General features: G+C 38.5%; 1 protein-coding gene across 3 annotated transcripts in view; it reads right to left on the bottom strand.

Annotated features, from left to right (window-relative positions):
• Positions 1–24,605, bottom strand: part of csmd3b (CUB and Sushi multiple domains 3b) — a 333,374-nt gene that overhangs the window by 126,434 nt on the left and 182,335 nt on the right. For all 3 annotated transcript variants that reach the window (XM_056398790.1, XM_056398791.1, XM_056398792.1), the window contains exons 7-8: positions 16,302–16,414; positions 1,458–1,535 (exon numbers count right to left, since the gene is read on the bottom strand). In XM_056398790.1, coding sequence (XP_056254765.1) covers positions 1,458–1,535; positions 16,302–16,414 — 191 coding nt within the window. The remainder of the gene's footprint in view (positions 1–1,457; positions 1,536–16,301; positions 16,415–24,605) is intronic.

The following is a 24,605-nucleotide window of genomic DNA, read 5'->3' as shown; positions in this document are numbered from 1 at the left end:
GTGTGTGTGTGTGTGTGTGTGTGTGTGTGTGTGTGTGTGTTTGTTAGTTGTGATAAAAGACAAATTACATAAATATCTCCTTCATCTGTTGCACACAAACAGCTGACCTTCATACATAAGTAGGATGTGTGAGTACGTGCATATACATGTGTGAGAGACAGAGAGAGTAGAAGGAGTATTATAAAGAGACAAAGAAGTGAGAAAGACATAAAGAGGAAATTGGATGTAAAATAAATCTAAAATATGTGAGGTTAAAGTGGGCACTGACAGCTTTAATAAGAGAAACCCCAGTAACAAAGGTATTGCTCTTTCTCTTGAGGTTTTTCATGCTTCCTCTGCATGTTCTCCCTATGTAAGTGTGTTGAAGAGATTTCAAACGGAATGATATAATGTTTGTGTGACCATTTTCTTTTTTTTCTTTTTTTTTTGCATTATGGGACGTCAAATGACTTATGAACCACCAGCCCCCTCGTACTTGATAATTTCACCTTAGGGTGTCTAATTAAAGAGTTTCCAAAGTGACTTGGAATTTCACAAAGTTAAAGGAAGTGGTGGTAGTTCCAAAAGCAGATCACTAAATTAACAGGGACCTTTTTGTACTTAAGTGTGAACCCCCCTATTTTAGTATTGTGTAGAGAGATTGTAATTAATAAATCTGCCATAGTGTTTTAATTTTCTGCTAACTGTGAGGGGTTATGGATCATCATACTCGTTATATGTTAATAACTAGAATGATACACTATATTCCTTTCTGTAATTTGACCATTAGCCTCTGTGGCAGAAAGATTTTGTTATAAACCCAATGAATAGAAGAGAAGAGAAGAGAAGAGAAGAGAAGAGAAGAGAAGAGAAGAGAAGAGAAGAGAAGAGAAGAGAAGAGAAGAGAAGAGAAGAGAAGAGAAGAGAAGAAATAAAGGCGAAGAGACAGAAGGGGGCAGTAAACAATATTACAACAGCTGATACACATTCCCTGAACAAGCCCAAAGCAAGCCAAAACAAACCATGATTAAGCTTATCAGAACAAGCTGTGATTAAATATATCAAAGCAAGCCATGAAGAAGCATGCATAAACCAAGACACCATGACCAAAATACATATACAAAACATCAAACAGTAAAGAATAGCAAGAGCATGCTCTCATAAAGGCTGTCGCATTTTCAACACATTTGCGTAACAAAAGTGTCACATTTTCAACGTGTCAATCAGAAGGTTTTGTACTATGTGTCCATGAATTGATGTTAACAAATGTTGTCTGCAAAGGTAAGGCCATATGTTTGTGGGGTGTCAATAATTAGAAGCACAAAGTTTTGAATGTAACAGCCTTTCTAAGAGACAAAATGAATAAAAGCAAAACCAAAACAAAACCAAAGCTAAAAACAAGGCCAGTCCAAGCCAAGCCAAACCAAACCATCACACATTAGTTCATTAGCCAAAGTGACATTAAGATGTGAACTCACATATTGAAAACTTGTTGCTGGAGTCTTTGCCAGGGAATAATTTAACGCCCCGCGATTTAAAATCTACTGATCGCTTCACTGCAGAGAACAGAATACAGAAAAGAGAAGAAAAATCAGAAAACAGATTGGATAAAGTGGAAAAAATGAGACCTTGAAGGAATTTTAAAAAGTGGCAAATCTTCTCCCTCACAATGCTGAGAGAGAGAAGAGTACAGTGGAAAATAAAGTTACTAAGGCAAAGTAAATTTTAAAATGGTGGAAACAGACAGCAACAGGGGCAGAGAGAGACAAAAAGAGAAAGGCAGAAGCAAAAAGAAGGAAGAATGTAGGGAAAATGATTGAACATTCAGGTTATTTGTTCATAAAGAAGCTTCATCTTTTTCTCTCTCTGTCACTCGGACACATACATCAGATTTTGAGGTGTTTTACTGGAAGCCCCATCATATTCTGAACAAAAGCTGGTAAAGGAAATTGCAGCTTTAATCAAAATGACAATGATGCAGCTCTGTAATCAAAGCATTCAGATAATGGTACGTTAGAAAATAAATGGTTCCTTTAATCAGAGTAAATCAAGGACAAGAGGAGACAAACTGACAGAGGGATCCCTGTCAGCATAGGCTCTGTTTTATAACATGGGTGACATTATTTCATTTCAAGGTTAGTGATGTTGAACTAACTGTTACTATAGCTCAGCATGTATGCTTGGAAAGATAGAAATACAAGAGACAAAGTGAGGGGGCGACCGCTGTATGTGACTCCATGCAATAATAATAAAAACAAAACACCCTGGGGTAATCTTAATTTGACTCCCTCCAGATTAGAGTTTTTTCTGCTCTACTCTGTCAAAATAAATCAATACATTACAAACATTAATAATGAAAATATAAACACAAAATATATCTTGTCCTGAATGACAAAGTATAGTGACAAATCTCTTTAATGAATGTCTGATAGAGTGGCTGACAGACGTCATTTTCATAATGACTAGACTAATCCACTGAATGTTGACAAATGGCAGATGAGTTAATGTGCTACAATTATCCTAATGTTATACAGTGGCTACATATATGCACATACATCAGTGGTATTCCATTTGACATGGTTAAATTAGATCATGTGTATTTATCTGCCAACAATTGTCCTAATGTTATACAGAGGCTAATCACATGCACATATGTTAGTAGCACTCTACTTACCATGTTGACACTACACCAAATCGATTAATGTACTAACGATCAATCTCATCTAAAGTGGCTGAACATTAACTCTATTTGTGCATCTTACCAGCATAATAACTTAATATGGTTCCAACTGTATGTGTGTGAGTATGGTACTTTAATTATCCTTGCATTTCTCTACGTTAAGCGTCTTTAAGAAATGCTAGCACATCATTTTCTTTCAGAAATTACTGCAAGTGATACCAGACCTAGATATTGTCACAGAAATACTGTACCTCATGTAAAACACTGACAGTCAACAAAAGGGCTGAACAATATAAGAAAAAAAAATATATTGTGATTATTATGGCAGATATTGCGATTGTGATATATACAGTAACACAATGGGTTTTCAAGTAACCATCAGCAGTGTAACTAAAAATAAAAGTTACGTTTTGTGATTCATTTATTTTGCTTTCAATTTAGGTTTAGCTCCTTTTCTTAAGCCGAAAGGTTTGTAAATCATGTTCATTCAAGGCTGTAAAGATTGTCTCCCTTTAAAATGTTCACTGTGACGCCTCCTGATCACAAACCTTTCAAAAGAGTGATTTACCTTTAAACAGAGTTTGGTTAAAAAGCACATTAGCTTTAGAACATAATGTATTTTGAGAAGTCACTTTTTTTAGCAATAAGTCAAACTAATCATGGATAGATATGAATTTCCCTTACCTCTTATAATTTCATTATATAAATCAATACATTTCATTAATAAATTCTCCATTAATGAGTTTTCTCTTTGCAACTCATGTATCACTACTGTTTATAACAGCCTCTGAGCAGCATGCACACATAAACAGAATGCAAAAACACTTTAACTGACTTCACAGGAATCCACCTACACAAAGGATGAAATTTATTATTCCTGACACTGGTGTCATACCTATTCGAAATGAGGGGGGAACACGCTTGATATCTGATACAGTATCTGCGATCTCTCAGATAAAAAGCGTCTTTCGCTGCATTTAATTTATAATATTTAAGAGCAGTGATTCATACATCCCCCGCTTATTCTACTGCTTTCAGGTCATTTCACAAACAATTTGGAACAACTACAGACAGCTGTATTTAAAAATATGGCTCATAAGAAACTATGATAAAAGTATAGTTGATACATTTTCCATTCCACTGCATTGCAGACATGAAATCAACAATTTCAGACGCATTTAGCCTTCGTCCTTCTGACAATGGATGGTATAGTCCTCATTTTTCCAAATAAAGAAAAAAAAGTCAAAGTGCCAATAGCAAAAGACGGGGTGAGAAACAATATATTACATAATTGTAGCGCTGCCTTCAGATTAAACTTGTATTTGAAAATGTCCCAGTTGTCAGAAATTAAGAATGTTCATCAACAGACTTGTTATTTTCAACAACCGGGGGAAGCTGTGCTCTAGATCAAAGTCTTACAGTCAGGTTTGAGATGTATTTCCCCCATTAAGCAGCCAAATCTGGGAATCTGGGACAAAAATAGTTAAAAGTCAAATTTGTTTTTGTCTGTGAAAATTCATTCACTATATCAAGCCCCTGTTAATATGCATCATAAAACCTGCCCGGTGTGAATATGCATCAAAGTTAAATATGCCCATGTTAATATTCTAGCCTACAAGCAGCAGTTCTACTGCAAACAACAGATGGAAGGGCAGCTGCATTTAAGTAAACCATATTTATGAACTCAAATATTGCATATTTAACAAAACTATATTTCACTAGCAACAGAATGAACAAGAACTGAACTAAATTTAACAGTAAGAGAACAGACACTAGTTCAGTTCTTGTTCCTTATTAAATAAAATGCACACTGAACTGCATTTTGTTACAAAACCAAAACTAAACTCTATTCTCTTATTATTAGAGCAATTCAAAATTTAATACCAAAAGCTACAGCTATCCTGTTACCCAAAGCAGGATCCAGCTCAATGACTGTGTTATTTTAGTCGTACTTATTTGTTAACCACAATGCCGTCTGGCTTTTAAATTTCTTAAGACTGGTAATGTGGAACAGTGAGACATTCTCTAAGGAGGTGATTCAGGCAAACACGCATGATGCATTTTAATAGAACTCATCAGCTTTTGGGCTGGATGCCCCTCGCAAAGCGAATATTTACTGCTGTCTATGGTAACACATAATCTACACCAAGGACTGATACATCATGGAAGCATTTTAAAAACCAGCTCCAAACATGGAGGTACCTGGCTTATTTTCAAAACTGAACACTCACGTGGTTAACTGGCAGATATGAGGAAAAGTGATTCATCTGGAGGGATCCAGGCTGAAGTGAGGTTTGAGGCGGTTTAAATTGGACTGGTTGGCTGTTTAAGTCAAAGAGATGGTGAGGATGTGATGTAGTTGCCAACTACTAATGAATCATAAATTAAACAGTCCATGCTGCAAGAGATGTTGAATTAATGCTGATGCCTTAGTGCTAATGCCTGTGAGTAGCAAGTGCTTGTACTAACAGTACAGTTTGACATTTTGGGGAATGCACGTATTTGCTTTCTTAACAAGAGTCATGCTCAGGACACGCTGCCTGCGTAGTGCGTGCATGACGGCTACCTGTCACTGTCGCTGAACTGCTGCAGGTTGCAGGAGTAAACGTGTTTGCTGCGACTCTGTTGCGCCGCTGTTACTACCAGCTCTATCTTTCAACATTGAGTTTGCTTTGGATAAAGGCCATCATAATCGGATGTTTGATTTATTTTCATTATAAACCTTATCAACCTTATTTACCTTCATTCAGAGCAACACACTCACACAAACAAAGAGAGAGAGAGCATTTTTGAAATACAGCCCTTCACCTGTTAAATTATTGAAATAATATAATTACACTGAGCGCCTGCTCTCACGATATAGTACATGTACATGTCTCCATGTGCAGATGTTGAAATGGTTAGATACAACCTAGAAATTTGAAACTATAGTGAAAGGTGTCAGGTTTATATAATATTGCTGGTATGATGTCAATATGACTATCAGCAGATGATTGCCCCGTCTCTTTTTGCTAGGAATCATGCGCTTCACGCATGAAAAATAGGCGAGATGCCGAAACCCTAGACGATGCGCCTCGGCTTTGAGGCTAGATCCGTGTGCAAGACGCAGGCTGTGTCGCCGCTCTAACCTGTTAACATGGCTGCAAAAATGAAAATCAAGACATTCTGCGGCGGCCACGCAGAGCAGTGTGTACAGCAAATATAAGTGGACAGAGCTGGATATAGGTAGACACATATAGTTAGACAGATGATTTAATGGTGCATTTTTTAATTAAAAAAAAAAAAGAGTAATATATTCATAAAAGACTTAGATAATTCTTCAAGGAAATTATTTAGTTGTGGATCTGTATAATATCTAACTGGCTAAAATTTTACATTAACTAGGCAAAAGGTATTAATCAAAAATATTAATGAGTGTGTGGGCTACAATGCACAATATACAACTCTGCCTACACTGAGTTAATCACCATTGTAATATATACAGTTAGTGAGTACAATCAGTGGGTGAGGGCGGTTGTCAGTGCTGTAGACATCATCCACATCTGATGAGCTATTTTGTAACCACAAACCAGCAATCACACAACATCACCAGATTGTGTCTATGCAAACTAGCTGCATTAATTCAAGCAAGTACATTCCCAGCTACACTTACTGTAATGATCCCAGTGCTACAGCCCTTTTGATATAGTAACAGCAGAGTCAGAGCCAACAATGGAAGCCAGTGATGGTGAAATGCAAGCTCCCAAAATAATATAAAAGATGATAAAGGGGTAGTCCATAGATTTATGAGCTCATATGAACCCCCTGAGGCCTGCAGTGTGTCTGTATTCAGTTTGACTAATGATTCTTAAGCCAGGCCTGACAAGGAAAAGGACATGGGGATTTATTTACACAAAAACTTAATGGTATATTCCACATGTGCTAAATGCTCTCTTTTCCTTGGATGTAATTATCCATGGTAATTAGCATTTCAAGATGTATGCACTTGATCACAAGTAGGTTTGAGACATTATGAGAGTCATATCAAACGTACCATACAGTCGACAATATCCAATATGTCAACCTCCCTGAGGCGTATGCTGTCTCTCTGCTCGAGTTGAATAATGTTTCCGTACCAGTGGTTGACTGGTGTTTCTTTTGTACTGACTGACTTATTTTGTTGCCTAGCTGACTGATAATGCCGTCAGTTGTTCATTAAGAGCCAATCACAGCCCTGCAGACACAGAAACTCATGAATACGTAATGAAGAGAGATGATGGAGGGATGTGATTGGTAGGTTCAGCCGCAGGGAAGGAAACAGATTGTTCATACCTGACACATGCATAGACAACAGACAAACAGGCGCACACCCAAACTCATACACACATACACCAGGATCCAAACGGACACACAAATACAGCTGCACAGATACATTATCGTGAGACATTAACAAATACATACAAAGAAACACATATACTGATCGATTTGTCAACTTAAAATAGACACACATACGTGCAGACACTTGTAAATGCACAGATGCGGCAGCACTAACAAGAGTGAGTTCAGACAGACACACATATACAGGGATACAGATATACTTTAAGCACACACACACACATACAGGCACGCACAGTGACATAATCCACACACACACACACACACACACACACACACACACACACACAACACACACACACACACACACACACACACACACGGCCAGGTGTTGAGGGTGTAGTGTTGGGCATTAGAGCATAGTACCACACAGGGAAGTGTGTGGACAGAATATCTAATCAATATAACCTGAATGCATTTGCTAAACCCCATCAAAAATGTTATTTTCCTGTTGCATTCAAACAGAATCAGTAGAAAAACTAAGCACAGAGCCAGAGAGAATGAGTAAACAATGTAAATAACAGAGGTAAGGAAGCTAGTACACTCCTGATCTAGAAGGAGCCTATGTCTTTATCTTATCATTCAACGATAAAATGAAAGGTTTCCGGTGTGTAAACAGCCCTTCGAGTGTGTGTCTGCCTGCAATGCATAGTAATTATTGCAGTACACACTGTTTGAGCAAGGAAGTGGTATATCACAAGTGCAAAGCATCCTACTTGCACAATACCCATGAGGGGAATGAGTGTAACTGAATAATGTTGGTTTATAGCATCATCCATAGTCAATGGCATATGTTATATTGGCCAAAAGGGGACTAAATGAATGACTACATTAGACACATCATAGGTGCGCTACGGTACTTAAAGAAATAACACTACACCTCTGACCATCATATATATATGAAATACATACTGTCATATACTATATGACCTATTACCATCGTTTTTGAAAAGGGAATCAATTTTGAATCAAATCCTGAGCCCAAGAATTGAAGAACCGTGAGATTTTCTGAATCATGCGCCCATACTAAAAAGCATGGATTGTACCTATTTGCTGTGCAGAGTCCCAGCCTAATTATTATTTTAAAAAATGAATACACAAGCAGAAATATATTTGATATATATTATAATTTTTTGTGCCATCCTAATCCAGCTGAGCCTTTTACAGGCTGTACTGCAGCTTCCAGTGGTGCCAGGGGGTAAAGAAAAATATTGAAACTGTCAGGAAGGCTGTGTGGAAACCTGCCATTTATATTATTTGGCCGATTGGAATCTGCCATTGCAAAACCTTGAAAATGCACCTGCTAGCACAGTGTGGACTCCTGGACTTGCTCTATTTTAATGAAAAATGAAAATACAAAATATGCTGTGAAATACTGGAAGAGACCTTCAGAACACCAGTTCTGCATTCAGCAAGTTCTGAATCAGGAGATGTGCATACATGTTAAGCCAGTAAACATTAGAAAAGTATAAAAATGGTTTACGTGCTTTGCAATCACCATACAAGATTCGAAGCTGACACTGGGCTAGAGGTGGGGCACACAGTGGACAGGTGGCCAGTCTATCACAGGGCTGGATATAGATTAGGTTCAAAGGATTCAATAGGTTGGGCTCAAAGCATTATGGATATATAAAACATACAGATCAAAGTTCTTGCACCTGTATTAATTGTTCTGCTTTTGTACATACAGTGAAACTAATACAAACCACTACACTGACACACTAATACATGTAAAAGCAAAGGCCATCAAAACATAATTCAAATTATGCATTACACAAACAACCCCTGATGTTTGAGAGAGAATTTTGTAGCAATGACCCAGTTAGGAGGATCTTCAGATGACCATGTACAATACTTTCTGAATCACAACCTCACAGCCATTTTTAACTCTCTCCTTCATATATTTGGTTTCCTGCCCCGTTTGCCTCAAGCAATGATCACACCTTTGTCTTTTAAATCTATTTAACAGATTTAGACACGGGGATTCTTGTGAGGTTAAAGTTCATTTTATGATTTTAATACTCGTCTTTTCAGGTAAACTGTGACATCCCGATTTTGCAGCATTGCCAGGGTTTCTATGCTCCTATTTTTCTGCCCCCTACATCTCCACTTTCTGTTATGTTGATGTTAATTAATAAGAGCAAGACATTAGTTCTCAGTGTTCCGACTGAAATGTGTACAGTAAATGGAACCCCTGGCAACCATTCAATTGACTACATTGTCAGTTGACTGAGCCACTAACTGGCAGACTGCCAGACTGAATGGCTGACTAACTACACAGTTAATAACCTGTATATCTGCCTGGCTAACTAAATGGCTACCAATATGTTCCACTAAGGATTGGAGGTGAGTACAATGAAAAGTTGATGTGGTGAAAATATTGCTTGAGAGCATTATGAAATCACACACAGAATGACAAATGCTAAAAAAAAAAGTGAAGAGGCAAACATATATATTATGATTAAAAACACATTGCTATAATTAAAAACAGCTTGTTGACAGTAACAACACAAAATTAAATGAGAATCATAGGCTATAGCCATTATTTAGTAAAACTGCCTGAATATGTATTTTGATGTTGTTTATCAAATATTCAACATGTCTGGAATGATCAGTTTATTGCTGTTACCTGCAATCTATAGACATGCATTCAGTATCTGCATGTTCCAACATTTCATTTATACTAAATGATGATGATCAATGAAATACTCCCAAACCAAGACACTATGTTTCTACAGCAACAACAAAACATCCTTGATCCCCAACAGATCCCGAATATTTATAACTTGATGACTTAGAACTACTGTAGGTAGTGAGCTCATTAGCTGAGCATGCTAAGGACTGTGGCTTACTGTTAGAGCAGTCAAGCATGCTGCAATTTTACTTTTGTGTTCTTTGGTTTTGAAAAGGATCTGACCCTCTAAACACACTGTTAGAGCCCCATGCCCACTACTTCAGCATGTAGACATTCAGACATTGAAAGGCATGCTGTGCTTAGTTATGATTGCTAAGCTATGATAGGATAATCACTCTCCAGGGGAGGGGTTTAGTTAAATTACTGCTATTTTTTATCACTTACTTTTCAACAACCTTATTACTTTTGTACGCTATGCATGCATTACATCCTGGAGGAGCAGTTACCTGAATGACTGTAGATTACCTGTGGTTGCATAGCTGGGTGAATATGTGACTCACAGGTTGAATAGGTGTCCACAGCTTTTCTTCCAGTTCTAGTTATAAATGATTACATAGCAAGATTTTTTTTCTTGATATAGCATGGCCCTGAAAATGATAACACTTGACCTGTTTAAAAGGTAAATTCACTGTAAAATTGTGTTCTTATATATTATTCCTGTGGCCGTTGACCATTTAGTTTATCTGGCAATATGATTCACTGGTTTCTAGCTTTGAGGGAGAGCTGTTGATGTTCTTTTTTTATTTAACAGGAAACACATTTCCACTTCCAGCTGCAGCCTACGGGTGTATCTGTTGGGGGTTAGAGCATACTGTATCATACCCGGCCACATCTGGAAGCTGGCTTGTTCTGCTAAAGTCAATGGAACAGATGGGCTTCAGTACTTTGCTCAAAGGGAACTGAGCATTGCTCAATCTTTTACAACTCGGTTTTTCTCAACCTGTCTACACATTCAAACCAGCAGTCTTCACATTCCTATATGATCTTCAAGCAAACACTGGTCCATTATCAAAATCTGACCTGCAGAGGTTACATGCACAAAAAAGAATGTAATCTGATTTGTTGTTTCAGTATAAATGCCTTTTGGTCTTTTAGCAAAAGTTCAAGCAGGAAGACAATTACCCTTCTAATTTGATCATCACACTTGGGATCCACCTCAGTTATTATCCAATGTCTTCTCTGGGAATAGCTTGCAGGCTTTCCTATCAACAAATGATCATCCTAGCTGAAGGGTATTCCAACTACTTTACTTGTTATGTTGCTCTGCTGTCATAGCTGTCTATATCACTTTGCCACTTCATCACCCAACCACCACTAGTGCCAAGGTCCCCTCTATGCCTTCCTAGGAAGATGTCAGAATGGCTGCTATTTGTAGGATTTTACCCCATTGAAGCTGATGAAATTGACAAGGCCAGCGCAAAAGTCTTATGAATTATTAAAAATGGTGCATCTACATTTTGTTTATGAGCGGTGTCTCTCCTGATTTAAATACTGCTGAAAGACATCCAGTGACTTTATGGTAAAAATATTACTGACAAGGACACCAGAGATGACCTAAGTGAGTTTTCATAACATCCGTTGTACATGCAATATTTCCAAAGGTCTGTAAAAGAAAAGAATTACTTACACAGTAAACAGTACATAATTTGAAATTGCTTTAGAAAGTTTTATGATTTATGATTTTAAGATTTTCAATTGGACACCACAAAACAGACTTCTTGGAAACCCCCACATGACATGTTAGCTCACAGTCTACAATACTGACCTACAGTGTGCAAGCTGAATGTTTTACTAAGTCTTTGTCCCAGGGTGCGACACACACTTAGATAGCTTGGGTACAGTCCCTAATGACACATTGTGAGTACAAGGATGATTAAATGAACTTACAGCAGTTCCCATGGTAAGGAACTACATCAACTCTGATTTCATCTTGGCCTGCAAAGTACTACAGTAAGACTCTATAGTGTGCTTCAAAACACACTCAGAAACCACATACTAGCTTTGTATAATGGGGTGAAACGAATCTTTAAATGCATTTTGGTCCTGAGGTGAAATGCTCAGAGATGTTGACGTAGCTGAATAATTACTGAGCTTCAATTAAACATGCTAATGGACACTTAATGTTTGAACTTGTATTTTGCTGTAAAGTCCTTAACCTAAGATATAAATGCTGGCATTTATGGATATTTGATCGTTTCTATAAATATTAATAGAACTGCCTGAGATTGGTGGGATAAAACGTAAATTATGCAAATAGGAGTAATTTCTTTCTTTAACAAGAGCACTATGTCCTTGGGAGAGATATTTGAATTGAAATGGTTAATGCCATATAAAGCCTATGGCATGTTGACATGACAATTAACTCTGTAAATTTGGTTTAGCCATGAAGCGGAGCTGCAGGCTTTACGTTACCGAACACACAAATTTAAGAAAATGTTTTTCCCTTTTCTAAGACCACAGACTTCGAGCCTCCCACACGCATGCCCACGCCTGCACGCATACGCACGCAGACACACTCACACACTTATTTTTTTCTGGTGGTCTACAACAGCCATTTATGACAGTGGGACATTAAAACTCTTTATGTTATTACTCAGTTAGTTACTTACTTAGATAACCTCGCTGCCAAATGACCAGTCCCCTTGACCCCCTCCATCTCTCTCTAACTACCTAACACTCTCTTTTATTTCATTTTTTTTGTCTTTTTCTCTACTTTTCTCTGCTGGTTTCAATCTCTTTTCCTCTTTTAATCTCTTCTCTGGATCTCCTCACTGTTGTACCACCTCCCCACTCTCTTTTTCTCTGTTGTTCCTTTGATGTTTTTTGCTGCCTCTCTGCCCCCCCCCCCCCCTCCCCCGCCCCCCGCCCCCCCAACTTGGACATAAATCATTAGGAGATTATTATTAATTCGGAACTTCATTATTGTGAAACAACAGAAGGAGGAGGTTTTTATGAGCCGAGTGGCTGACCTAACAAACACACACACACACACACACACACACACACACACACACACACAGTGCCCAGCTAGCTGGCAGCACCTAGAGCCAAACATCTCCCTCTGAGGTCTCATAGCAGTGTCTTACAAACTAAACCAACCCTGCCAAAGCAGATTTGTTCATTCAGTCTCTCAGAGACAAATTTGAAAATGTTTTCAAATGGTGCTCGCCACTACACTAAACTAACCCAGTGGGCTTGGCCATTACAATTTATTCTCCTAGAGAAAGGTAGAATTTAGTAGCCCAGTCTAAGTAAAAACAAACTGGATTATCATTAAGTGGAACAATTTACAATAAAGCAGGGTTTCACTCTAAGAATGCTAATTAAAGAGTAAATCTGAAGAGGATAGAGAATAATGCAGTATAAAAAAGTGCAATAAACTGAACAAAATGTAAATAAACTGAATCAAATACAAATTAATATACTCTTCTAAGGTTCAAAGAACTGCACATGTGAATGAAGATATCTGCAGTTTCCTTTACTGTTTAGTGGTTCCACAAGATATGAAATCAACAGGTGATTCATCAGTCATCTTGCAATGATCAGTAGTGGCATTAGCATGTTATTTCATTCACAATATTGACCTATCCTCACTTCATAATGGCACTGTTTGCATGCATTTCTTAACTTTCAGTTTAACTTTCAGTTAAGAAATAGATTAACTTCGGACGACACATTAATTTTCCTTGTGGAACTGGTTAAATGCAATCCACTGAGGCAAAGATCACACACTATTTCAAAGAACTATGTGCTATGGCATATTTTGCAATATTGTAGGAACAATTTGTAAGGATTTTCAAATCAACAACTAGATTTCTCAGTAGCAGTAACCTTTTCAGCCACCTAACCAGCCTTTCCATTAATGGGGATGACTGACAGCTGACAGGAAGTAGTCAATCAATCACAAGTTTGTTAAGAACTTCACTAATTAATCAACTAACCTATCAAACTGACACCCCTCATTAACACATTGATTAGTCTTTTGAACTAATTAAGCTCAATTAAAATCAATTAAACCAATTAAAAGCTCATCTCAAGGGGAGTGGTCAGGCTGTCAGTCAATCAATCAAGAAGAATGTCCGAGATAGCCAGAAGAAGAGAGAGGTAGAGAGAGGGAGGATAAGGACAACAGGAGAGGATCGAGGAGAAAGACAGATGAGAGGAGGAAGCGGGAGGAAACAATTAAAGGGGGGTCAAGGAGAAGGATGAGAGAGAGAGGAAAGATGTATTGTAGAAAGAGCAAGGGGGAAGAGGGATGAGGTTTAATAATGACTGGAATTTAAATCTTCAAAAAGCTCCTTTCTAAATCATACTACACGCTGCATGTGTACTATAAGAATAAAGCTTTGGCTATTTAAATGTGTGGTTTAACTCTTATACATTGCTTTTGATATCTAAATTCAAATCTGTAAATGGTTATTTATCTTTTTTTTGGGGGGGCATTTCGCCTTTACTAGACTTTTCACAGCGGAGACATAAAAGACAGCCTTATAGATATCCTGCCACTGTGGGCATTCTTTAAAAATCGAACACAACATATGCCATGAGATGTCATATGGGGTCATAGCCAACTTAATAAGCTCATCATACCAGCAGATTGGAAAATTATGCAGAGTTAATATAAAACGTGAATTAATAGCAGTCTCAGTCACTTAATTGTTGTAATTGACCACAGTCCTGCAAGTGGCACATGCGACCAATACGTTGAGAATTTGCAGGGTCATAAAGAAACTATTTTGAAATGTAAATATTTTATATCAGTAATTTCAATTAGCACTAAATGACCTTTAAAGCAAGGATGCAATTTCCTTTGTATGTTTTTATTAATTCTAAAGCAAATATCGAAAAATGCATTCAAGACACAGACACAGAGCTATGTAATTATTCACATTTTTAGTTATAGGTTTGGAAATATTATATATATCTGGTATATACAGTATATAATTCCAGCTATAAAACAATATTTGTGCATTGACTTGGTTCTCATCAATCCACATTACTACCTCAATAGCCACTTTCTCAAAAGTTACATTTTTCATGTTGGAAAACCATTACTTGAAAAAAATAGATAGATAAGATATTCTGTAAGGTTACTCAGTGATGGAGTGACAGCAAATCACCCTAATTACTGTTGTGTATGAAAAAATACACCTTTGTGTATGGAACAAATGGTGGCAAAGAGAGAGTTAAAAAAAAGATTTGGGTTAAAGGAGAATATGTTAAAAGATTGTAATAAGAGAAGAAGGAGGGAGGAACAAAGAAAATAGTCTTGTGAAACACTTTCACATTGCGTCATTGAGTTGTGTATTGAGTTGTGTATGATTGTGTCACTTCTGACATAATGTCTGTTTTATGTCTCTCCAAAATACATACACAAGCCCATCATTGTGGGCTTGTACACAAACAGGGCCCAGTTCTGAGGGCAGCACATGGTGCAGACCCTGCACCCCAAGAGCTAGCCCTTTGGATGGGTGCACACCTTATTTTGCATGCCTGAGTCTGCTTGATATTTTGGTGACCCGCAGTGAACTTGAATGTACTGAGGTGAGAGGCGAGGCACAGCAGGGAGTGTGTCAGTACCAATCAAGTGGTACCATGCAATTTTGGTATCAAGCATGACCACGATCTACGCTTGTGCTGCCCGCCCACTCAGACCAGTTCAATGATGCATGAAAGAAGACACAGTGTACCGTTCCCATGACTTTAGTTTACACTAGTTCAACTTTCTAACAATGAACACACAAATAAAACATGTTCCCAGTATTTTGATTTAAGTGGATTAGAGGAGCTGATTGGTTGACCGTGGCTGATGCCAGCCCATGAAACACTGGCAGTGTCTGTCAATGCCACCCTGTTTCCAACTGTAATGTAGGTGGGCCACACTCCTCTGGCCATGAAAATACCACACACAGTCCCATTCCCTGTGTATCTTGTGATGTTGAATGGATTTTATGCACCATGCACTGGTGATTAACAAAAAAAAAGCCAATGGTTCATTTTCTGAAAGAACAACAGACACTCTGAGAGTAAAACAAAACATGGGAGAGCAAGAAAAACAAGTAAAGTGTAAAATATAAACCCTCTCTGTTCCAGCTTGTCTGTGCAGTTGTTCCAAACATTCAGCCCTCATTATCGCTGTTGGAAGACGTGGACATTGCCAAACAAATTTCCAAATGTTTTCCACCAGTTAGGGTTTGTGTCAAGGAAAAAACTATACGCCTCTATGACCAGTTACCCGAGAGAAAAAGAAAGTGAAAGAGAGAGAACTAGGCAGTGGGGAAAGGGAGGGAGAGATAGTTGCTGAAAGATGGAGACAGAGAGAGAAACTGCAGTAGTGAGGAGACAAGAAGATTGGAGTCAACAGGCGTAATTAAAGGGAGTTAGAGGCAAAATGATGGAGACAAACTGTCAGCTGAAAAGGAAAAAAGCTGCACAGAAACAGATAAAGAAAAAGGAAAAAAAAGAAAAGAAAAAGGCAAAGAAGCAAAAACAGAACCTTGAAAAGAAAGTGTAGAAAAGTGTAGAAATTAAGATGCCCGTCTCTGTGAATGAATCATATCTTACCCATCTTACCTTGATAATGTGCGCTGAAACCACGGTAACGGTGGTTGCTATCAGTCACAAAATGTAGCCGGAGCCAGTTCTTGTTGCTAATGATGGGTGAGGGGACATTACTGCCTGACAACCTGAAAGAGTGATATAAAGAACGTTTGTAAGAAATAGAACAAACACACACACAGTTATAAAACCTTTGCTCTTGCCCTTTTTTCACTTAATCCTACAAAAGACCCTTGAGGCTCAGGCACAATGACCAAAGTGTTGCATAAATGCCCTTGCTCTGAAAGTCTTAAACTTAAATATGCTCTTTTAAAGATAAAATTATAGACACACACTCATGTATTAGTACATGCAAAAAATACTTGTCTTAGATGAGCAGTGAAAAAACATAAAACCGTGAAGCCATTTAATAAAAGAACAAAACTGAAGTCTGTAAAACAAGGTAGTCATGTAAAAATGTCACCGGAACAACAGGTGCTAAACATCAGCACAAGGTTTAGTTTACTGTTGATCGTTTTCTTAAACTTTTCTTATCTTGCCTGGGTATCTCAAGTGTGTGCATGGAAGAGAAAGGGCATGTTCAGAAAACATCCCAGTGTGTCTTTGTGTTTGTAGCTGTCTAGAATGAAGTGAGAAGACAGCACAAACTGAATTACACAGAGTGTCAGGAGTTCACCTCCCAATATAACCAGTGTGTTTCTGCGGCTCCGCTGGAGTTACTGGGGATTATGCTGCATGCTCTAGGGTGCCTCAAACGCTTTTAATGAAGAAGGAAATGGTATTTCTTATTCATAATTTTTGCCAAGATTTCCCCAGGTGGTTAGAGGATTTGACCCAGCAACTCTAATCAAAAACTCAATTCTCATGGTGGTTTCTGAAGCTGTAGTTGGTGGTTGGTGTTGTACTGGACCACAGTGATTATTATTATTTCTAATACTTTCTCCACTACTATTTACCTCAATTGCACCTAATAGACTGGTTTATACAAATACAGCAGGTTTCAGTTATACAGGAACAAGAGCGTACCGGACAGTCAGACTGGAATATACCACTGGCTTTTTTGCATTGAAGTTGGCTAATGTACTGAGGCTTTGATGGCACACAGCATGAGTAGATAGATAGGGTGAGAATTCTTAATTGACTGAGAATATGAACAAAGCTCTTGTGGTTGGCCAAAGTGCATAATGACAGGTCACTGCTGGCAGCTTTACAGGAGGCTTTGCACTTGACACTTAGAGAATAAAACATCCTTGTTCCAGTATAACTTCAAATATCTGCAGCTCAAATACAATCTCTGCTAGCAATGATCCCAATTCCATACATCAGTCCTTTGTTGTATGGTGCTTTCATCTTGTAGCGTCACACAACAGGTGGTATTTCTCTCCCATTACATTTACATTGATGTTTTTTTTTTTTTTATAGTAATATCACCTTGGCTGTTACATTTGAGAAACAGAAACACTCAACATAACTGGTGTAAAGTATGAAGTGGGCTGCCCTCCCATGTTCGCCTGTCTCCTTCTATAAAACCCTCCTGTTAACCTTCACAGTCCATTAATATCAACTTACACACACACACACACAGACACACACACACACACACATACTCAGATGGTGGCATTATAGTGCATATACTACTACACTACACCCATACCCTCTAATAACAGCAGTATAAAGTGGAGCACAAGAATGCTGAGCAGGTGTTTTAGAAGGTGTGCTGGTTTGTATATATGTGTGTGTGTGTGTGTGTGTGTGTCTCTGTGTCTCTGTGTGTGTGTATGTGGGGGCCTTGTTTTACTATAGTCATGGGGCCTAAAAACTGGGAGCCCACTATACTTGTCGGGTCTGAGAGCTTTGTGGGGATTTAGGTTGGGTCAATGACGGGTCCCCACAAAAATAGCTGTGTGTGATAGAAGTGTGTGTGTGTGTGTGTGTGTGTGTGTGTGTGTGTGTGTGTGTGTGTGTGTGTGTAAGAGTGTCTGTGTGTGTGTGTGTGTGTGTGTGTGTGTGTGTGTGTATGTATTTGTGTGTGCGTGCGTGTGTGTGTGAGAGTGAGTGAGACAGAGAGAGGGTCACCTTGTGCCCTAGATCAGTAGGATTCTCTGATGTCTGCTATTAGTCACACACACATACACACACAGTGGTTTCACAGGCCCAGATGCACACAAATTGGCTGATTTACATACACAATGATACAAGAACACAACTCTAAATGTGAAAATGTCCTTAGTAATCGCCTACATCAGGATTTTTTCCATGTACTAGAGGAAAACATAATTAGAAAATTCAATTAATTTTGTTTGGAAGAAAGAATAAACCATAAACGTCGCATAACATGAAGAGACAGTTGAACTTTACCATATCCGTTTATTGCTTAAATCTATTTGTCTTATTCTATCACATCTCACCAGTCTCACCCTGGTGGATCACATTCAGAAAGACCATTAAAATGTAATTTAAATTGAATAAACTATAGCAAATCAATCCTGAATTAGTCTATTAGCTGGGAGAGAGACTGGGCAGTGAATGAAATGAAAGAGGTTTCAGATAATAGTCACTGATATCAAGTCCCTCGATTGACACAAGACATTTCACATTTATAGGATGTTTCAAATGTCAATACATGTGCAGGAGGTAATCTAATTATCAGCATAAATCCAGACAAAAAATAATTGTCTCAAAGTCTATGTGAAATATATGAAAAATAAAGACTGAAAAACAAGTGATTTTCTTAAAGGACTTTAATGTGTGTCTGTCTCTGCTGTGAACAGACTGTAAAATATTATGGTGCATGCTTAATAATTATAAGGCATAGAAACAAGGTGAGTACCAACCCTCAAGAGACCTAAGTATCCAAAATAGATTAACCTTTTCCAGAGGAAGAAAGACAATGAAAACTATCCTCAGTTTATAAAACTATAAAGAGTATAGTCTAGAGTGGCTCTATGTGAAAAGTGCCCTGAGATAACTTATGTTACGATTCGGCGCTATATCAATAAAATTGAACTGAAATTGAATTGAATTGAGTTTAGACTTAATAAAAGTCTATTAGGTTATATTAGACACTTTGATAAGAATGGACATAATGTTCACTCCAGTCCTTCTTAGAATGTGCAGGATGTCCTTAACTCAAAGTTGTCACCTGTGTTATTATATTATAATCTGATGCAGGCTGAAAAGCCAAGAGACACTACATAAGCATTTCATTGTTTGGTGCTATTACACATTTAGCTCCCCTCTTTGCCCTTTTTCCTGCCCCCCTCCATCTCTTCATATATGCACTCTCTCTTTCACACATATTATTCATGTTTACATCTCTTAATTCACTTCCTGCTATGACATCATTACCCAGAGTGCATCATTAAGAGTAGAGTGTGTGCATATTCAATCTGCTCCAGTATTAAAACAGGAATTAAATCATAAATCTATGCAGAGAGTGCATGCTCAGGAAGCGCTTAACAACTCTGAAGTGCGGGATGAAGGTATAATTAGAAAAATCTCTCTTCCAGCAGCAGCTCGAAAGTTAGAGAAACAAGCTGGTGACTAAAAAGGTCACCAACCTGGATCGCCTCAGTAGAAAGGAACACTCCTCTCAGTGCTTTGTCTCAATAAGTACTGTTGAGATATATCAAAGCTATTGCACATGTACCAAACATTAATGTACATGAAGGTTGACATTGAAAAAAGAGCAGGTCTGTTTAGCAACTACTTACATGGATAATTAAAACCTAAATGAAGCTGCCAGCAGAAAACCTAATACTTCCAAAAAAACATCAGTGTCTGAGCTGCTGAGAAGCTATGTTGATTTTCCCCACGTGGACAATTTGTAATGCATTATTAAATCAGTCATCTATGCTGATTGCTCATTTCTGTGACTGTTAAGTGTTCCCCCGAAATATCTGCTATAAAAGCACTTCAGAGGAGCCCTGAGGTGTTATAGATCATCTTCAGATAGGCTACACTGTTTTTTTTTTTTAAATATCATGGTCTGAGAGGGTGTCCTACTCTGTGACACAATGACACAGGCATAATGCATTGGGTGAAGGCAGGCTTGATACAACGGGCCACTAACACTTTAAAACTTCCAAAAGGGGAAATACAGTAAAAAGGAAAGATGGACGATCAACAAAGCTTGTGGGGTAGTTTGTATGCCTGCGATCCTCAAGGAAGTTTAAACAAGACCAGATCAAAACCTAGTATTTAGCTGGACCATGTAGGGTCAGTGTGTGATATTAAGGATCTGCTGCAAACAACTGTCTTTAAACGCTCCCTGATGACATGATAGAAACTGTTTGCACCAATTCATTTTGAAAAACTCCAATGCTCAGCCAGCCGTCAGTCAGTCAGCAACATACATAAGCATTTAGAGGGCTGGCCCTGCTGTTGTGGTGTAGAGAACAAAGGCTCTTAATGGTTACCTGAGTGCATTAAACTGTTGTGGACTCAATCACACTGCCAGAATTTTTGCAACTCATCTTAATATCACAATTACTACTTAAATTTGACCTGTTGTACATAAAAGTATCTAACAGATGTATGGCATGGTCCCTTGTTCTTTTTTTGAGAAATAACATAAATTGGTGTTCTTTTTTGGAGATTCAGAAGAAATGACTTGCTCTGTTGATATATCCCTCTTGTGCAACACCTTTGTATGAAACACTGTAGATCCGAATGCAGTATTTCCTATAAATACTGTACAATCGGTGCTCAATACCTCACATCAGTTCGTCAGCAATCAACCACCAACAATGGTTGTTCCTGTGAATGTGCAGGGAGGTCACATTACAACTACTGTTCTCTGAAAGTCATCAACCTTACCTGACTAATACACTAATACATTTTGAATGCCTCTTGTGTCCAACTACAACTGGGTAAAATTGAGAAAATAAATACTGAGATGAGGAGTGAATATGTGACCATTTGTGTGCATGCGTGTGTGTCTGCAGAAGAGAGAGAATATCGAGTTGAAAGCTGCCGGAGGGAGCAAGAGAACGTAACTGATTAAATACAATGGACCAAAAGAGCATTTCTCGCCTCTCTCTGTCTACCATCCTCCCATCCATCCATCCTCTGTGCCCCTCTTCCTCCACGGAAATACAAACCAGATATTCCACCGGCAGTATGGGAATAAAAGAGAGGGAGAAGGAGGAAATAAAGAAGCATGGGGTGGAAGGAGGGTGCAAGGAGGCAAAGATTGATGGCGGTATGGTGAGACATGAAGGGAGAGAGCGGGGGAAGCAGTGAAGGGAGGGAGGAAGACACACAGAAGCTGACAGAGGTACATGAGTTCATTTGTTATGTTGTTAATTATTCATTCTAACATTTAAACTGAATATAATCACAAAACGCAGAAAACACTATTATAAGAGAGCAGATTTTAGTGTGGGCAATTTATGAATAAAACATAAATAATGTTGAAAATAAAAAAGGTCATTTTCTGCCATGTTGAACACAAGAAAGCTAATATATTATACACTCAGTTGTCACTGAAGCGGTTCATTGATTTATTGTAATTTTACATGTTTACAGAATAGAAAAATATTAGGAAAATCTGCAGCACAATGTGTTTTCAATAAAGCAACATTATTGTCAGATCAACATTACAAAAACGTTCAAAGTTTTTAAGCTTTGAAACCTTACACAATTTTTCATTCCGTTTTTTCAGATAGGCTACAGTATTATCTGCATATGTGGGGAACCTCTTAAAACTTCTCAAAATTGATTTAATCCAGCTGTGACACATTGTTAAAGTTATATTTCAGCTCAAAAACAAGTTCAGTTGGCCTTTTTTGCCACCTGTGTTGTTATAGGGTGTATGATGATTCAGTGCAAGCTGGAGATTGTAATAACATCTCTCGCACATTGAACATCTTCAAATTGCTTTGCAATCACAGTTGTACTCAGCCCTAGACCGTATGAAAATTGTAAACAATCTATTTACTCTATTTTAGAACAGAGTGCGCCAGTTTAGTCGATTGAACTGATGTTTTCTGTTATGTAAGGAGCTCCTACAATTTTCTTTCACAGCATCATGCTCTTGTTCCAAACATCTTTATAAAAATGTTGTTTCAAATGAATAGTACCTTTCATTATGAGATTTGTTTCACCAAACCTTTGGTGGAAAATGCAATTGTCATCATCAAGGCCCAATGTGTCTGTGCAGGTCAACCCTGATGTGATCTGTTAAACTGTTCACTGTGGATGTTCTGCTGGAGGAGTTTTTATATCATGAGTGAAATTTTGCACAGAAAAAACAGATGTGACACTGACAACTTCATATTTGACCTGAGAGACTGCAAGAGTTGCTACCTATAGTGAATGAATGGCTCCACACACACACGCACGCACGCACGCACGCACGCACGCACGCACGCACGCACACACACACACACACACACACATACACCCAGACAGAATCCTCACATCAGTGGTCATGTGGGTTAGAGAGCTACACTACTCAATACTAACTTTTGTGTGCATGTATGTCTGTGTGTCTGCTTGTGTGTGTGCTTGTGTGTGGCTATTCATTAGACAGTAGGGGAATGCTACTTAATCAGGCAATCTGTCTTAATAGCCTCCTCTAATTAAGACAGGTGGGAACTGCCAAACACATATACCCACAAACACACTCAAACATGCAGGGAGAGAGAGAGAGAAAGAGAGAGAGAAAGAGAGAGCGAGATAGAGAGAGAGAGAGAGAGAGAGAGAGAGAGAGAGAGAGAGAGAATGCTGTTTCACACACTTGTAGTCACACAGAGAAATGAGCACACACACACAAACACACACACACACACTGCAGGAGTGTTGGGCTGAATGTAGTCTAGGTGGAGCCATCATCAATCAGCATACAGAGACAGAGAAGTCCTCTGCAACTGTGTGTGTGTGTCTGTGTGCGTGCACGCGATTGTTTAGATACACTGTGTATGTATGCGTTGTGTGCATGTTGTTTATGTGTGTGTATGCGTTTTTGCTTGCGTGAGCGTGCCTGCTGTGTCACTCTCCATCAATCTCAAGTGGGCAGAGAGTAATCAGTGTTCACAACAGGACCCTGCTCTGTCTCTCCCTCCCTTCCCTTTATCTCATCTAAATTTCTCTCCTCCTCCCTGCTTGCCCCTTCACAGAGCAGCAAGGTGTTTTTAAACTAGCTTGCTCACACGGACAGCTGAGGGCTGAAATAAAACATGAGTGGGTGGCTGTGAACCTTATTTGGAAAAAGAAAATCACTCTGACATCGATAATTTATAAATTGAGATAGTAGGCATTAACCTTTGAGACCAGTGAAATGTCAAAATAATTTCTTATGTGCACTTTGGGTTGGGCTCCTTAGCTCCAAATAAAGATATTCTTAATGCTGAAATATACACTGACAGGAAACGGTCTACTTAGAATTCTGTGGCAACAGTTTGGGGAAGGTCCTTTGGTCTGTGCTGGCTTGTCCAAGAATGCTGTGGAAGAAAATGACTGGCTTGCACAAAGCCCTGACCCCAACTCCATTGAACACCTTGGCAATGAACTATAACGCTGACTGCGAGCCAGGACCTATCACCCAACATCATCACCTGACCTCAGTAATGCTCTTGTGGCAAAATGGGAGCAAATCCCTGCAGCAAAGTTCCAAAGATCTTGTGGCAAGGCTTTCCAGAACAGTGGAGGCTGTTATGGCGGCAAATTAGTGCCCGTGGCTCTGGAATGAGAGGATTCATTAACCTTTACAGCTAGGTGTAATATTTGGCAGCCCACGTGAACTGTATTTTCAAAATACATCTAAATAAACCAAAATAATTCTCTCAGCATTGCTTAAAATCATGTTGATGGACCAGAATATTCACTCTGCCGATCTTAACTCATACAGTGAGCATAGTGATAACACTAAATAAAACTCTCACAGAGCAACTTTGAAGAGTTAAAAACATTTTTACTGCTAAATGAATAAACTCTATACTAAACAATATCGTTTTCCAGACAGAAACAGGTGAGTTTTGTTTATGATAGACAGAAGCACCCAGTGTAAATAATTTCTGTACCATCTGTTGGGTAATTTATGCTTGTGATGACAGAGCAAGCAGTTTGCAAATCTAGCTATCTTCTTCTGCTTCTTGATGTGATAGAAAACACAGTCCTCGCCAAACACTGAGACATCATGACTGGCTTTGGCTTGTTAAACCACAAGATGAACTCAATATCATACTTTTAGGTGTTACCATGTTGATATCTGTCTACTCTGTCTGACTAGATGTAACACATGGCTTGGACCCAAATTGGCACAGAACAAAAACTTAGATGCTCAATAACGCTGTATAACAATAACACTTTAAAAAA

This window comes from Seriola aureovittata, chromosome 16, assembly GCF_021018895.1.
Source record: "Seriola aureovittata isolate HTS-2021-v1 ecotype China chromosome 16, ASM2101889v1, whole genome shotgun sequence".
NCBI classification, from domain to species: Eukaryota; Metazoa; Chordata; class Actinopteri; order Carangiformes; family Carangidae; genus Seriola; species Seriola aureovittata.
Note: the sequence above shows the minus strand (reverse complement) of the source record. Positions and strands in the feature narration are given on the sequence as shown.